The sequence below is a fragment of the Rousettus aegyptiacus genome, unplaced genomic scaffold (assembly GCF_014176215.1).
Source record: "Rousettus aegyptiacus isolate mRouAeg1 unplaced genomic scaffold, mRouAeg1.p scaffold_m13_p_15, whole genome shotgun sequence".
Taxonomy (NCBI): domain Eukaryota; kingdom Metazoa; phylum Chordata; class Mammalia; order Chiroptera; family Pteropodidae; genus Rousettus; species Rousettus aegyptiacus.
The window spans coordinates 9,716,929-9,733,876 of NW_023416290.1; the positions used below are offsets into that span (position 1 = coordinate 9,716,929).

General features: G+C 38.8%; 1 protein-coding gene across 1 annotated transcript in view; it reads right to left on the minus strand.

Annotated features, from left to right (window-relative positions):
* PREX2 (phosphatidylinositol-3,4,5-trisphosphate dependent Rac exchange factor 2) overlaps positions 1–16,948 on the minus strand; it is a 221,736-nt gene that overhangs the window by 40,081 nt on the left and 164,707 nt on the right. The window contains exons 34-35 of the mRNA XM_016152975.2: positions 16,589–16,732; positions 10,325–10,439 (exon numbers count right to left, since the gene is read on the minus strand). Coding sequence (XP_016008461.2) covers positions 10,325–10,439; positions 16,589–16,732 — 259 coding nt within the window. The remainder of the gene's footprint in view (positions 1–10,324; positions 10,440–16,588; positions 16,733–16,948) is intronic.

Genomic DNA, 16,948 nt, shown 5'->3' on the forward strand with positions numbered 1-16,948 from the left:
GAAGCTTTTAAGCTGTCCCAGTCGTATATAATATAATATAATATGGCTGATAATGCATTTTGATGGCATTTAACAAATATATGCAGAAGAATTCCCCTTCATTGACAACGTGGAATATTCTCTGAGGCATGGTCGTTATGAGGACAAATACATATTAGTGAGTCTGAGTCACAGTCAGACTCTAAAGAGACTTCCTTTTGCTTCCAATTACTTTGGCCTTTTTCATGTCATCTTTTCTAGTTCTACAGCTATGGGATCAATTCTTTTCCAAGAAAACAACACGTGTCCTTTAAAACACTTGGGAATTCTTTTTTTTTTTTTTTTCCAAAGAAGATTTCGATATTTGTGTTGTACTTAACTCTTTTATCGAGTGATTAAAATTGCATTAAATCTTTTCCCCAAGCCACACACATTAACACAGGGATCATTCGCTAGTTTGGAGAAGCCACGGGACATCGTAATAAAAGCATATGCTTTGGAGCTGAAATTCCTGATGTGAGTCTTGGCTCCGGCATTGCCAGTTTTCTGCCCTTGAGCAATTCACTGAACCTCTCCCTCCGTGTGTGAGGTATGACTGTCTGGGAAATCTCATGCATTACCTCTGTGTTAGTGACTCCATCCTACTAGAGAGAGTCTTCTGGATGCAAATCCCACATCTCAAATCCAATCCAATTCAGTATCTTGCCATTCCAGTTCCCAAGGAGCTTCTTCTCTTGTTCTGTCGCTATTATCAGATATTGATCCATGAGCCCGATCCGATTGTCTGTCTCCCTCTCAACACGCTATGTATTCAAACAAGAAGATATTTTTTTCCACTTCCTAAAATTTCCAAAATCTGGACCTTCCTCTCCATCTCCATTGCGATCCATAAGGGTTCTATTACCACTCGCCTGCACAGCTTCCCAACTAGTCTCTCTGACTCTGGCCTTGCTCTCACTCCTAATCTGTCCTCAGTGGTACCAACAGGATATACAGTTTAAAATGCATGACCCCTCCGCTTGCACCATTTGAAACTCACAGGCAGATCACCTCATCTGCAGGCTTAAGCCTAAATTCCTCAGCTGGCGTCTGCTCCTGTCCCCACACCCGCTCCTGCCCACCCCTCCTGCCTGCAGTGCCTTCGCTGGCACAGCTCCCTCCCACTGAGAGAACCTCGCTCCCTCCTTCACCCGGGCCACCAGCGGTCACGTCAGCACTGCTCCCTCCTGAACTCCCCAGGTCCCTCTTCTGTGGTCCCTCTGCATCCCGGCACCTCTACCATGAGGGCCAGCAGTGTTTCCAAATAACCCGTTTCCTGCATTTACTCTTCCTCTCCTTTCAGATTCTCGAGTTAAGTATTATGTGAGTCACGGCTGTACACATTCCTGTACTTGCATATAAGCACAGCATAGATACTGTTGAACCACAAAGAATATTTCCGAAACAGAATGGGAGTGGCTAGAAAGATCCATTCAATGCTGACATTCGAGTCTATACTATTCTACATGAATGGCATTTTGTTGAAGTCACCATGTCACTCAGGAGCCCCCCACCACTTATATTCTGTGCCCTGGTTTGACTGCCCCAACTTTTGGGTATTTATATACATTCAAACATTCATTAATCATCCATTGATAGATACCTTATCAGCCAGGGGTAAATGAAAAAGAAAAAGACAAGGTGAAAAGGAAAGACAGATGCATAGAAAGACTATAAAGCATGAAGTGATAAATTCTACAATAAAGGCATATAAAGGAATATAAAGAAAAAGACTAACTTAGGGGAGCTGGGGAGACCTCCTGAGGGAATGAATTTTGAGGTGTGCTAGGAAAGATGGGTAGGAATTGGCCAAAGCAACTGAAATTAGCGTCATTCTGGCTGAAATTACCAAAAGTCAAGCAAAAAAAATGTATTCAATTTTCTTCCTGAATACAGACAGACCTTCACAGACTTGACTCTATATAAACTAAAACTTGCCCTCTGTTGAAGTTGTGTGGTCCTTGTAACTAGACAGATAATTTTTGAAACTTAATTCTCTATTCTTCACACGAATCATGATTTTCAGTAAACTCATATTAATTTCTTCTAAGTTACAGCTATTTTTTTTTTTTTTAATCAAAAGCTCTGGGCCCAAGCTAAATTTCCTGATGGGGGTAGGAGCAAAGCTCTGAAAGGACAATTTAGAATCACTTATTCACCTACCATCGTGCATCCTCCAAACAAAATAAGTCTGAAATGTCAGCAGAAGGAAACAGAAAAAAAGCAATAGGAAAAAAAAAACTTCATTGAACAAACTTGACTAGCATGCCTTCAATATATTTTTTAAAGACTGTCCTTGTGATGGGCTAGAAAAGACAGCAGAGTTAAAAATAAAAATCGGTAGTGCTTCCATAAGCGCCTACAATTTTTCCTCACGACATGTATTTCCCTGACCGGATCTTCGGGTTATGCTTTTTTCCCCTCTTTACCACTTTCGGTTCTCATTTATTCCAAAGGAAATCCTGAGCACAGAGCACTTTACCTTCCCTGTGGCTTGGGTGAAAACAATTGTTTTCTTAGCTTAGAGACGGAGGTAATTCTTTTCAAAGGTTCCTTTTTGAAGATGATTTTATCTTCTTCTGCCTATCACCCGGGATTATCTATTCATTCTTGACAAATATTATCACAATGAAGGACTGACCGCAAAACGTGAAAACGCGGAGTTAAATAAGTCAAGCTGCACTTGCTGCTCTTATGTAAAGAGTGTAATAAAATTCCTTTAATGTAAAAGCAAAATAAATATTAGATATAATTACAACTTCTCAAGTGCAAATGAATTACTCTGAATATAGAGAAGTACAGTGCAGGTAAATTAAATAAGATTACACGCAAAAATGTGCATGCAGCTATATTGATTCTCAGAAAGCAATGATAGCAACGTCTAATAAAATTACAGTATTCTTCACAAAAGAGCTATGTTGCTCTCAAATGTGTCACTGTAATTTCGAGCTTATTTGTTCTTGTCTCGTGTGAAATTTATGAGCCTCGGCTCTGCTGAGGAATTTTCTGGAGAGAGGTCTCCAGCAGAGTCGGCATCTGTGCCCTTCAAGTGGCCTAGAATTTTCTGGATATGACAAGTAGACTGGATAGTAGAATAAATTCAATAAAGTGATAATCGCACAAAAGCGAAGACCATTACGCTGCAGTTAATCTCGTTTCCAATTCAGTTCCACCGTTTTTAGCACAGCGGAGAACTAGGACCTGGTCACCCTCCCGCGTATATTGGACAAGGCAGATGACTACTTCGCGAGTCCAAATGACACAAATGCAATCCAAGAGGCTGTTCAGTTTTAAACAAGAAAGTGATTAATTTCGGCTGAGGCTGTAACCGAAGGCTTCCCGCAGAAAGATAACTCTGAGATGGGTCTTAGCTAATTACACTCTTTTTACAAACGGAAGTGCAGCCGAAGCCTGCCATGGATGGCAGCTGAGGGAGAGCCGACAGGGGAGGAGGCCGCGGTGGGCACGCTGGCTGTTCACGCACCTGCTTCGCGCCCCTCTTCCTCCCGAATTCCAGCCTCCGTGACGTTTTATACTTTCTCCTCCCGCCGTGGAGTTTTCACCCACGCTGTTCTCTCTGCTAGACAATCACCCCCGCCCCACACCGCCGTGTCCCCTTGCCTCCCCCTGCAACATGATAACCCCAGCTCCTCTTCCACGTCTCCGCATAAAGGCCACTTCTTCAAACACTTCGTTCCTGAAACTTTCAACCATCTTCCCACTCCAGCCCCAATTAAGATTGATTCTCTTCTTATACACGTGCATAGCACCTTACAGTTTCCTACATCATTTTTTTTTCACACACTGCTAAAAATTACTAGTAAAAACGTCGTTTAATGTTTTTCATAACCCATAGGCAACATTTTCTTGGAAGGGAGAGAGCTTGTCTGCTGTGACGTCACCAGTGTGGAAGGCTGTCCCTGGTACTTGGTGGGCACGTGGGATCGGCGGAATAAATAGAAGTATCCAGCAGTTCCATTAGTTTAACATTGGACGAGAATTTGGTACTTAAGTATAACTTACATATTGTAAAATTTTGGAGCCTTTATCTATTTCATATATTAAAAAAGAAGTCTAGGAGACTTTTAAGCATTATAAACAAGTTCAAATTCTTTGTAGACTTAGTTTTTCTGCTATTGAAGAATCGCTTCTCATATAAAACCAAATGTACAACTCTGAAAACTCTGTGTTCCTAATTTGAAAACAGTAATTGAATACAAACATTTAGTTTACAGCTTTTCTTAGAGAAACAGAAACATGGATGTATCTTAAAGTATTAAAAAAAAATGGAATGTGGCTGAAAGATAGAATAGAAAATAAATGTAAAATTGTTATAGAAGAGATAAAATATGCATCTAGAATGTTTCCAGCTAATTTAAAAAGAAATGAAATCATTTACTAACTCTAAAGCTGTAGCTTTATAAAGAAAAACAATAGAAAGAAAAAAGAATTATATTTTAATTGATGGGTTTTTTTTTTTCCCTCTGTGTCTTTCTGCCTTGCTCTCTCTCAGATTTTAAGTCCATATTTCTGTTGATTTAGGGTAGTTTCCACAAGTCTTCATCAATAGAACACCCAAAATTTTCCATTTCAAGCTTGGCTACACTGTTTGCTATCCAAACGAAGAAGGAGAAATCGTGTTTCATGAATAGAAGGTCCCCGGATGGGGACACGTGCCTGCACCGGGAGATGAGGCGTGGAGACCGAGGTCCTGTTCCTCTCACACTATTTGAGAGTTGTACTTACAGACAAGAAAGGGCAGCGAGTCCACGCCATCCTGCATGTCTCAAAGATGCCGAGAGAGCATCTTTGCTGACATTTTTTTTTTTTCTCCCTCGGAGTAGAGAGAAACGACACATTTCCTGGAGGCGCTATCATGGGAACAGCCAGAACACATACATACCTCTGGCCAGACATTTCTCAGCTGAGAAAAGCTGTTCAAAATATCTGACTCCGAGATTGGTATTTGTGCAGCATTTCTTGCTAACATAAATATCTTCTTTCTACTTGTTACATAAAATATATTTTGGCTTTTTAATTTTCTTTTTTTAAAAAAAAAAATGTGCCATCCCTTATCCACAAAGATGCGCACCTTAAGAGAATATATGCTATGAATAATTTCCTTGCCTTCTTTCTGTAAAGATGATGAATTTACATTTAGAAACATAAAGCCATAAGCCCTTGAACATTTCAGTATGAAGCTGTCACTTCGCAAAGATGATAGATGATCTCAGTAACTGATACACAACTCGTTTCCTTTTTCTTTTTCCGTTTTCTTTTACCATTGACTTTATAATGAAAGTAATGTTAAAAAAAATAATAATAACCTAGACCCCTCGAACCGAAAGGAGCGCTTTAATGGAAGGAACACTGTTCGCATTTTATCTCATTGGTCACTGTAGCTGTGCTTTTTGCCAGTAACCAGGATGCATTAAAATGAAAGGGTTTGGTAAGGATAAATTACCTTTATGTAGGGCAGGAAGAAACAAGGCTAATGGGGGCGGTGGCTCACAGCCAGAGGGAATAAAAAGGAAAAGCTTGAAGCAGAAAAGAGGAGTGCGTGGTAACGAGAAGATGGTGAAGGTAGGGAATGAAAATGCCCTGCTTCCTGAATTTCTTGGTTAGAGTCTGAGTTAAACACTATATATGCTGTTATTTCTTAATGATCAGAGAGAAAGTGATCAAGAATTATATCTGGCTTGGCACAGGAGGGTACCTTTTGACATAGCTGTTAAACATTTCTGCTGGCTTAACCTTGTGCACTGAGGGTAAGAACTAAATCAGGGCATATTCGGGCAGCCAGCGTCACAGCTCTGAGGCCAGGGGCAAGGATGCCCCAGGGGCACTGCGGGCTCCATATTCCCACGGAGACAGGGTGAGGGGTGGGCAGACCGGCCAGCTCGCTTCATTCTTGACCACCCCATGAAAACTCTAACCACTTTGAAAATTATTTGTAATGGAAACATGAGATACAAATTGGGCAGCGGAAATTAAGTAAAATTTCCCAGTTGCTTCTGCATCCCACTTATAATAAAATCTAACCCCCTACAGTGGCCTACAGTCCTACATACTTCTCAAGACGTATCACCCTTCTCGATGCACGCGAATGCCCTTGGCCTTCCTCGTCTTGCTCGAGCTTATTCCCAAGATCTGTACACATCGATTCACTGTTTTGGGAGAGATCTTCCCCCAGATTTTGGCAAGGCCGTCTCCTTGTGACTCGGGCTTATGTTCGAGTACCACCTACCAGTTAAGTCATCCCTAACTACCCACTCTAAATGATGAACCTCCTAGTACAGCGACTCGTTTTAAATTTTCTACATTGTATTTTTCACTATCTGCAATACTTCGTTTACAGATTTCTTTATCTGTTGTCTTTCCCAGTCTCATGAGAGTGGAAACTTCGCGAACACCAAATAAACGACTGACTGATAGTGTAGAACCAGAGCGGCTGGGGACATCTGATAAACCCGACTCCAAAACTTAGTAAGAGAATTTGTTTTCAGTGTGTAATGTTCACTCTCTTTACTGAGATGGCCTATCATAGTACAAAATGTACAGACTTCAAAGAAAAAAAAATTCTTTGATTTAAATCTAGGTTTCACTGCTTATTATCTGGGTATACGTGCCTACCTTTTCCTTAAAATTGAAATGATCATATGGAACTCACTGGCTTATTAAGTAATCCACATAACTCAGTGTTGTTATCGACTCTTAACATGTTTTTTTAAAATTGGCGAGTATGAGGCTATCATTATCATTCTTTTTTAAGGAGCAAATGATTTTTACCTATTCTTTGCTGTTCTGGAGAAATCTCCAAAACTTGAGTGGAATCCATTGTTTCTGCTTGTCCAGCATCCTTAACCTGAACTTTTTGTGATAGTCCATTGGTCTTCTGCAGTGTTGAGCTCACCAAAGAATGGGTACATGACTTGGGTCTGGCTAATGAGTGTGTCCCTGGGTCCTGTGATGGAGCCCTCAGTGGGGCGTGTGGGGAGGGAGGCCTTTTCTTCTTCTCTGAGTGCAGCAGTGGTCTACAGGAACCATCTCTACCCAAATATGAAACAATCCTCTCTGAAATGAAGCACACAGATGAAAGGGAATACCGACAGATGATGATAGGTGAGAGAGAGAGAGAGAGAGAGAGAGAGAGAGAGAGAGAGAGAGAGGGAGGATAGATAGATAGGATAGAGTATCCTGACGAACCATACTCCTGGATCCAGCTGTGCCTGAAGCAGCCTCGCCCCCTGGATATACCTGTTATATAAGCCAACACATTATTTTCACATACCCGTTTGAGTTTGACTTCAGAAACTTGCTTTCTAATAGCTTATTTACTTATGTTTGTTTGTTGTAAAAAACAAAAAAGGGGGGGCCTTTTCTGAGGTCTTATTAGTAAATAAACAAATTTAACATGCAGGATGAAATGGTTTTCAACAAAAGTGTTAAATAGGCTCACGGGCTACGAGGAACTAGTGATATCTGAGGGCTACTTGCAAGCTGGACGGTGAGAACCCCTTTAAAGAAATGCTCAGCATTGGTCTGCGGCTCCGAAAATCAAAAAGAGATTGCCCAAAAGTAACTTTGTTGTATTCGTGGCTACAAAGTAAAAGGAAGAATTAAGGAAGAAATGAGCAGGAAGGGAAGGCACAATTGTAAGTCAAGAGGAAGGAAATTGTCTTCCTGTGCAACGAAAATCTAACAGCAAATAAGGTGCATAGCAGGTAATTACTGACAAGGGAGACTGACTTACACCGAGTCTGTACTTTAAAAATGCTTTTTCCTGGAGAGGCACACTAAAATGTTTTCTTATGTGAAGAGGATAGCATGCAATTATACACTTGTTCTTTCTTTTTTTTTTTTTTAAGAACCTTAAACATCTTGTCACGGATTCGTTGCATATGAATATACATTATATATATAAAACTCACGTATGAATTCTAGGCCACATCTCGCCTCTCTGCTAGTTACGCCTAAACCAGCTAATGCAGCTCAACGTACATTTATGGAGAGGTTCTTACACAAAATATTTTGATAAACACAGTGGGAACCACCAAGATATACTTATCCCTCATCTCAAAGAGCTTATAGTACAATAAAGAAGATGAGAAATCTGTACACATAACTGTACCATCAGGAAGAAACACTGGATTCCGTAATAGCTATAAATAAAGTAAAAAGAAAGACTGGCAGAGAGATCTGACATCCACCTAGCCTACGGCCATGGTTCTGAAATTTGAGTATGCCTGAGATTCACCGGGAAGGCTTGTTACAACACAGACTGCCGGGCCCACCCATGAGATTTTTAACAAATTTACCAACGATACTGATGCTGCTGGTCTGGAGGTCACCCTTTGAGAACTCCTGAAACTAGGGAATTGGTTTTTCAGTTCTAGAATCTCCTGGGGGACTTCTAAAAAAATCTGACACCCAGGTCTCATCCTCACCCGATAATAAAAGAAAACATACAGCTGAAATTTACTGGATTTCATTAACCAATGTCACCGTAAAAAAATAATAAAAATAAATAAAAGAAAACAGTTTTATGAAGGAAACTATACTAGCGCTGGACGCTGAATCGCACGAATAGTAGTTTTATAAACGGTTGGAGACAGAGAAAGCAGATGCTAAGTGGAGGGTAAGACATGAAGGAAGAAGGAAGAGTACAGACCACGATCAGAAACGAGGGGCGTTCAACGTGGCCGGTACGAAGGCCGAGGAGAGAAACTGCGGGCAAGTCCTGAATGACCTTGACTGCCATGCTAAGGAGCTTGTGACTCCTTTGGGGGGCACCAAAAATCACCGGATCCTTTGTGCAAGAGAAGGACACGGTAAGACATTGGTTTAAAATTGTCTGGAAGCAAAATTCTGAGTAGACGAAACGACACCGGAACTTAGGGACGGGTTAGTGAAGATGCCACGGTAACGGTCTAGAAGTATTTTCTCAAACTTGGACTCTGGGGGTGTGTTCGCAGGGCCCTCACGTTCTACATGAATGCTTTAATTCTGTACCCTGATCTGAAAAATAATCTAAGAACATATTTTATCGGTTATGAAGGTAAAACTTCTCTGTCGTGAATACAGGACTTAACTGAGAGGTTTTCACAAGATTGAACTTTAGCTTCTTAAGTTAGGTTTTCTTAGTCAGTAGACATGTTATTTAAGACTTTAAAATAATCTCTCTCTCTTTTTTTTTTTTTTTCTGTGAAAGTTATAGTGATCTAGACAAGGTAATGAAATCGGGGCAGCCTAGGAGACGTTTTAGTCAGAATCTTCAGGATCTCCAACTACATTTTAAGAGGAAGAGAAACTGAGAGATCAAAAAGATACTGGGGCTTTGAGGCTAGAGCTTCATAGGATGATAAAACAATGAAATAACTAAAAAAATCTAGGAAAAGGGACAGGTTTGTGTGAGGCAGGGATAGGGAAACAAAGCATTCCTAATGAAAGAAAGCCTACCCATTGGTTATAACCACCCTCCTGTGTCAGGAATTTTAGAAATTCATTATCTTCACAGTTTAGCCCCACTGTGGACAAAAGCAAATACACACACACACACACACACACACACACACACACACACACACATTTTTGAGTTATTAAGGCTCGAGTAGACAAAAATATTTTCTATTTACAAGAAAAGCCGTAATCTGTTAGCAATTTTAAAAGGTAATCTGTTAGCAGAGTAATTTATAAGACAGAGATACATATGTCAATAATTTGTTGAAAATTAAAGCTTCTGAATCATAACACATTTCCTTTCCATTTATTGTGGTTAATTTTCTCTGCCATTGCTCATTGCACCAGCAACATTATTTTTAGAGGAAAAAGAAAAAAAAGCCCAGCAAAATAAAAACATTAACATCATATGTATCTGAAAGTAGGTATTTTTTCAATACCAAGTACATCTTGTCATATCTGCCATGTTAAACACATTCTTCTCTCCGTGTGAGGGTTCCAGCTATTCAATGTAGGTAAAGAAAACTATTTTACCCCTAATCCGCTGACCCTCACAGGGGCACCACTACATAGCATCAATGGCTTTTTCCCCTGGAAGCAGCCTACTACGTATTTAATCTCTATCTTCATCAGAAGTTAAAACAATAGAATGAAAATTTTCAAACACTTTTTTCTACTTTATTTGGAAAAAGTGTACCCATTAGAAAATATGAAATATTGAACCCTAAATAGAAGGCTTTATATCAAAATAAATATGATTAATCATTTACTATAATGAATGTCAAAAACTAGAGGCTCCTGTAAAAATACGAAACTTACTTTTTTAAAAAATGAAACAATTAGGTACCTGAGTTTCTGGTTGTATTGTTTGACCTTTTCCAATGAGGCGGCATTTATTTGGGCTTGAAATTCTTCCACTGAAACATTGTCTCGATAATAATAACCTTCCATGCTTTCCAGTGCTGTGTAAACAAGTAAATATACTTTTCATGTGATTTTATAACTCGATTTCTCCACATTTAGTATAATCTTATCGATTATTAGTAAATGCATTAAACATCATCAAATATGACCACATGTGCAAGAAACTATTTTTAACCAAACCAAAAATGAATGAAAATCATTCTTCTGCTCTCATAATAATTATTAAACATCTGATCACTATCTGTTAAGTAGGCAAAGGTAATTTCTAATTTAAACTATCTTTTATTTTTAAAACATTTTGCATATATCCTTTGCTAGGCTAAATTCAAAATTCATATATATTATTAATATATAAATGCACAAAGTATGCGTATATATACACATATACATACATATATTACATATGTACATACATTTGTATGAGAGGCAGAACTGTGTATTAACATACATAAAAGTAAAAACATTAAAATTGTTTTAATGTATATGAATGTGAATATGCTCTCCACATATATTCACATTCTCTTGTAGCTGCAATTAAATTATGAAATATTAATGTAATAAATAAGAAGCATAGGTAAAGTGAAATCTTAGAGTATTACCTCTACCCCAAAGGTTAGTTTAGTTAAAAATAAACAAGCATAAACATATATATGTAACTCCCATGAATTTTGGGTCTTTCAATAATATAAATTTCTCTTTTTACTAGTATTTTTGGTTAAGTGTTTCTTTTTCCTTTTAACTTCATGTGGTGGCATTTCGGACCTTTTGGAGAGGACATAAAACACACGGAAGTGTCTTGAAGGACGAGACTTCCCAGGGAGAAGCTGCCAGCAACAGGAATGGCAATGGGTCCAATTTGGAATTAATTTGATTCATTGTAAATTCTTTTTCCTTGAAATCATTATGACTAAAGAGCCTCAATTTTCAGCACACTATTTCAAAATTGATTTTAAAAAGCCAATCTTCTTTCAAAATCGCTAAATACGATAATTTCAAAATCTAATAATTGACAGAAACTTATTTTGGGGGGCAAAAATAGGAAAGTCGCTGCTAATTTTAGCTGTGCCAGATTTTCCAAACCATAGTCAGATTTCTAGAGCATCGAAGAAACAACAAAAGTTTTAGAATATTGTTAAATTTGAAATTTTAAAAAACGGAAGGATTGGCTTATAATTGAGAAAAGCATTTTGGAAAATTAGAGAGGAAGCTCACTATATTTACTTCAGTACAGGAAATCAAATTTGTGGGCTTATTTCAGGGATTGTTAATTTGTTTATTCCTTATGATGTCTGCATTAATTAGAATATTCGCTCTAATTCAGTAAGGTTCTGGTCCCGAACACACACAAGAAATTAAAGGAAGTCTTCCTGATGAAACAGTCCTCAGATACATGTCGCGTTCACTTCCGTTAACAGGATGTTTATTTGTGAAAAGCAAATATTCCAAGAGGATTCGGTCTACTAATCGTCACACTTCCATGTGGATTCCTCTGACTAGTTGTAAAGCTAATAATGAACGCCCCTGAACTGGAGTGAGGCCATGACTTCCACTCCTCAGTAGTCATGTGACCTTGGGCATGTTAATTAATATCTGAGATCCTCAGGGTCCTCATTTGTGAAATGGACAATAAGAGTAGCTACTAATTATGGTTCTTGGAAAAGAATTAAGTTAAATTAGAGTATTAAGAGGGCCCATGACTGCTCTTATCATTTGTGTTTTATGCTCTAGGCAACATGCCCAGTGCCCTACAGGCATTATCTAGTTTCCCCAAGATACAGAGTGTACACGAGCACGCTTAGTCAAAGAGGAAGTTGGGGGAGCTGAGAGGAGGAGCCAGGCCAATACACTTCAGTGTGTGGTTTAAGGCCAGAAAGACCGGAAGGAGAACTAGGAAGGGGCCAGGGGGAATCTAAGGGTAGGAGGTGGGCGAGAATAAAAAAATACCTGGAATCTAATTTCTATAAAAGTTTTGATGGCTCAAGTTTGACCAAAATGTCCAGTCCTGCTCTAAAAGTTTGTTACAATATCAAACATATTGACATTTTCATTACATTTCTTGACATTTCTAAATTAACAAAAGTTAAAATTCACAATTATATAAAATGTTCTTTTAAAAAGGGAAAAACGTCTATTTTTTTTTTTTTGCCAAGAGTCTTAGCAAAATTTTATGGCGCCTGAATGGGGTTGTGGGGAATTGAACAAAAAAAAGATCAGTTCTATATTTAAAAAGTAAACTCTGTATGGCAGAGAAGAGGAAAGAGAACCACATTCTCTATTTTAGGTGAATAGCTTGGTTATTTCTTGTTATATAAAGAAGAAAATGGAATGATGTTTTACTAAATTAAATTTCTATTCTCAGAAAAGGAGGTTAAATATATAAGCATGTCCAAACTTCAAAGTTTGACATCTCCTTAGCATTTTCTTATCTAGTTTTCTCAATTTTCATTCTGCGAGTTTCTTGATTTCAGACTTCTAGCCTCCAAAACTCTGATAGAACAAATTCCTATTGTTTTAGCAATTTGATTTGGGGTCATTTGCTGGGGGTGGAGGGGGCCCTGGGAAACTAACACAGTTTTAGTGCCTCGCCTGGGAAATGTGTGCTTCCCACCCCGAAACTCTGGCTCTGTAGATTTAAAAGTTCTTGGCCCCAAAAGGGCACACACTTTCCCTAGTAGACAAAGCAGCAGTCCCACTAAAATATAAGCTATGGCCGCCATCTGGACTCCTGGGGCTCCTTGTGCCCAAGGCACCAGCAGCCAAGGAATGCAATCACCATCTTGGCACGGCTAATGGACAAAGAGCATGTATGGCACCCAGGGGATCCACTCAGGTCCCTGTTGGGATTCTCTGGCTCATTTGATGGTGAATGGACAACTACACCAACCCTGGCCTTCAAGGAATAGTGACCAGGGGATCAGGCCTCTCAGAGATGAAGGTCTTAGTCATGCCAAGGTGATCAGCAGAGGTAAAGGTGGAGAGAAAGGCTAATCTGCTAAATGCATAGCAGAAGAGAGAACTGAGACTCTACTGCAGCCCAAGACCATCTGTAGCAACAAGCGCTGTAGCTCGTCTTGTTAATGTGTTTCGCCTACATTCTGACCCCGGGAATGGACCTGAGGGTGTGAGCTGTGGACGATGGTGGATGCTCTGAGAGTCACTCGCTCAGATCCCCTTTCAAAATGACAGGCTCGTGGCCCCGCTGCTTTGATTGCCGGAGCACGTCCCTTGGCTGTTAGCTCTCCAGGGCTTCTTCAGCTTTTAGCCTCTAGGGGTAGCTGGCATTCTAATGACCTCCAGGACAGAAGCAAAAAGGCTCCACCTCCACACCCGAGGTCCCCAGAATCCAATTCAGCAATTCTTGACTGTATAATTGCATGACATTGCATAATCCACACGGACCTGTGCTTTCTCATTCCCAGTGGGTGCTAGAATCACCCAGAAAGCTTCTAAAATGTACTTGTATTTGGGTCCCGCCTCCCAGAGATTCTGACCAAATTGGTGTGGAGTGGGACTAAGTGTGGGTATCTTCTAAACCTCCCTCTACACACAAGATGATTAATACGCAGCCAGTATGAAGAAACACCGCGAGCCGGTGTGAAGACCAGCCAGTGGGAGCGGGTGGAGGAAATGACCCTGAGTATCTGTCTTCCTCGTATTCCCGTTTTTGCCCTGTTTATATACTTGCTTTATCTCACTAAGGGGTTGAGAATCTCGACGGAATTAATTCCCTGACCTGTAGGAAGTACATATAGAGACGGCTTTAGCGTGATCTTCGCCTTCTAGCATTTTGGTTATGTTTTGTCCTGTCTGGCTGTTCCTTAAAATCCTAAAACTCTGCATCACTGTTTTGTCTGCCTAGAGTCCTGTTCCCTGCGGCTCTGGCCTTTAGCGATATTCATTCCCCTACTCGCTTCCACCCCTGGAATTCCTGATCTAATAATAGTGGGTCCCCTCTCTGCCGGGTGCCCCATCAAGGAGTGCCCCCTCCTCTGTCCAGGGTCCGATCAGGCAAGAAAACTGGGAAGAAGGCGGTGCATTTGGCGCCACAGACAACTTTCAGAGGACCGACTTTAATGCATTTCCTAGGAAGTTTTCAAACTCGCCTAATTTTTCTATTTTTTTCTTTGCAAGGAAAGACCCACGTACACAGGTACACGAGAAACTAAAACCCTGCAAAAAAAAAAAAAAAAACCAACTCCCCAGCATAGACCCCATTTGGAATCTCCTCCTGTTACCACCACTTGCAATTACCAGACGGTAATCTTGACTCAAGCTAGGGCTGCATTTTCTGTGCTTCCCTCAAGCTAATGAACACTGAGAGTTGCGTGGGAGTTTTAAGAATGCAGTGGAACTTCTGCGAGCCCCTTAAATAAACGACCTTCTTATGGACAGGATTTAAAGAGACAAACTGTTTTTTGGTCTTTACCAATCTGTGATCTCAACTGCTGTAGTATTTCCACTATTGTTTATTCGACTCATTTCTCATATTTTACTGCTATGCGAATACTAACACCTAATGTTTGCTGTAGCGTCTCATTAAATTACAGTTTAAAAACGATATTGTACTCACCGAAATAATATATATTTAGGGATTCTTTTTAAATTCCCTTTAGCCACAATTATAAAATAGAGGTTACTTGCAAAGTAATTTTTCTCCTATGCACATTTGCTGCTGGCTATGAATATTCAGCTATTTCTGGCTGATGTGTCACAAATGTAATAATATTTTTTTTAGAAAAGATGCTTAATACCATCTGTCATCTCAGTAATAATTTAAAAGGCAGAATTTTTAAAAAGAGAAATAAAGAGAAAGAAATGAACAGGCTTTAACAACTATAAGCTCTGGTTGAACCCATAAAAGTTAATATTCCAGACAAGCATCCTTCCCCATTTCTTAAAACCATGTCTCTGTGATGGCTTTTAACATCTTTTAGACTAAACTATTCTCCTAACATAGCTCCAAACATCTATTTTTGCTCTGTTTCTTTTTCTTTTTTATTCCTTGTCATTACAGAAGAATCTTGCATTACCTTATGGACCGTACTACCATCCTCTAAAGAAAATGAAAATACCTTTTAATAACTCCTATGATCTTCTCTTCACTGAAACTTTCCCCTGCTTAAATGTGTATTCTTGCGAAGAATTGTTAGAGGTAGTCATTGTTTTTAAATGATGACAGGTGGAGGAAAGGCAATCCATCTTTTAGATTTAAAATAACATGCATGAGGTACAAGCAGAATTTTCACTTGGTAGTGAATTTAAATTTCATATGCCTGTCTGTTCTTCAGTTAAAGATGTTGATTTTATTCCTCTACTCTTCTCATTTCTCATTAGAAAATAAAAATTCCACAGCAAAACCAATGTGGGTCTTGAAAATTCCAAAGAAGAAAATATAAAATGCTCTATGATACCACTCAGAAAAGTTGCTATAATCTTGTGACCACAGCGTGAATTAAAAAAAAAAAAAATCATAGACTAGAGGAAACTAAACAATAATCTGGCTTCTGGTCTTTTTAAGGTAGTACTTGTGACCCCAAATAATAATAATAAAGATCCAGAACATTCCCTTAAAAACTGGTTCACTACAAAAATCTTCTTAATCATGTTAATCTTAATTTCTTCTGCAGTTGACACTCATTGTTCATTGCCCAAAAAACCTTTTTTTACTTACAAAAGAATATATTTTTATTGGCAAAAATTGACATAATGAAGAAAAGCTCAGAATAAAAAATTATGATTAGTCACGCAAATGTATTAAAAACATTTTACATACATGTAAGCATACATATATATATGATATAATTGAAACTATAATATAAATTATTCTTTGTAATCTGCATGTATATATTGCTAACCTTTTTCCATCTCATGAAATATTTTTAACCATACAATTGTAATGGCCCTACTATCATGTATAAGGCAAATTAATTTATCTTTATGTATTTCAACCACTTGGGTCTTGTTTCTCCATTACAAATAATGCTGTAATCTTATTTGATGAATATTTATACCATGTGTGATTCTTTCTTTAATAAACATTCCCAGAAGTAAATACATTACCTAGATACTATACAAGAATTTTTGAATTAATAAAAAAATAATGATGGTTGCAATTAAACTTATTTTTGAAAACTGATCATGATAGAATAGTTTAAGTATGTAAAGCATAAAAACGGAAGCAGTTTACCTTGTGCAAAGAGAACAGGATGAATTTTGAAGCCTCCTCCATTTTTCAACCGTTGAGGCAGCTGTTCAAAGTGGTAAGTATCAATGTAGAAGTAAACCTTCAGGGCTTGTCGGCTTCCCTCCACTTGATATGTAAGAGGAACATCTAAAATGACATTTAATGTTACGTTACTTCCTACAGTTGGGTTACATTATACAGTATATTTGCTAACCTTTAGAAAGAATCCTGAAAATTACTAGAAACTAATATCTTAAAAGTACCCATGTACATCGAGTTTAGGTTAGGCACACTTACAGTGCTGGTCAGTGAAAGAATATAAATCAGATTCACTAGGTAAAGCAACAGATTTATTACTATACT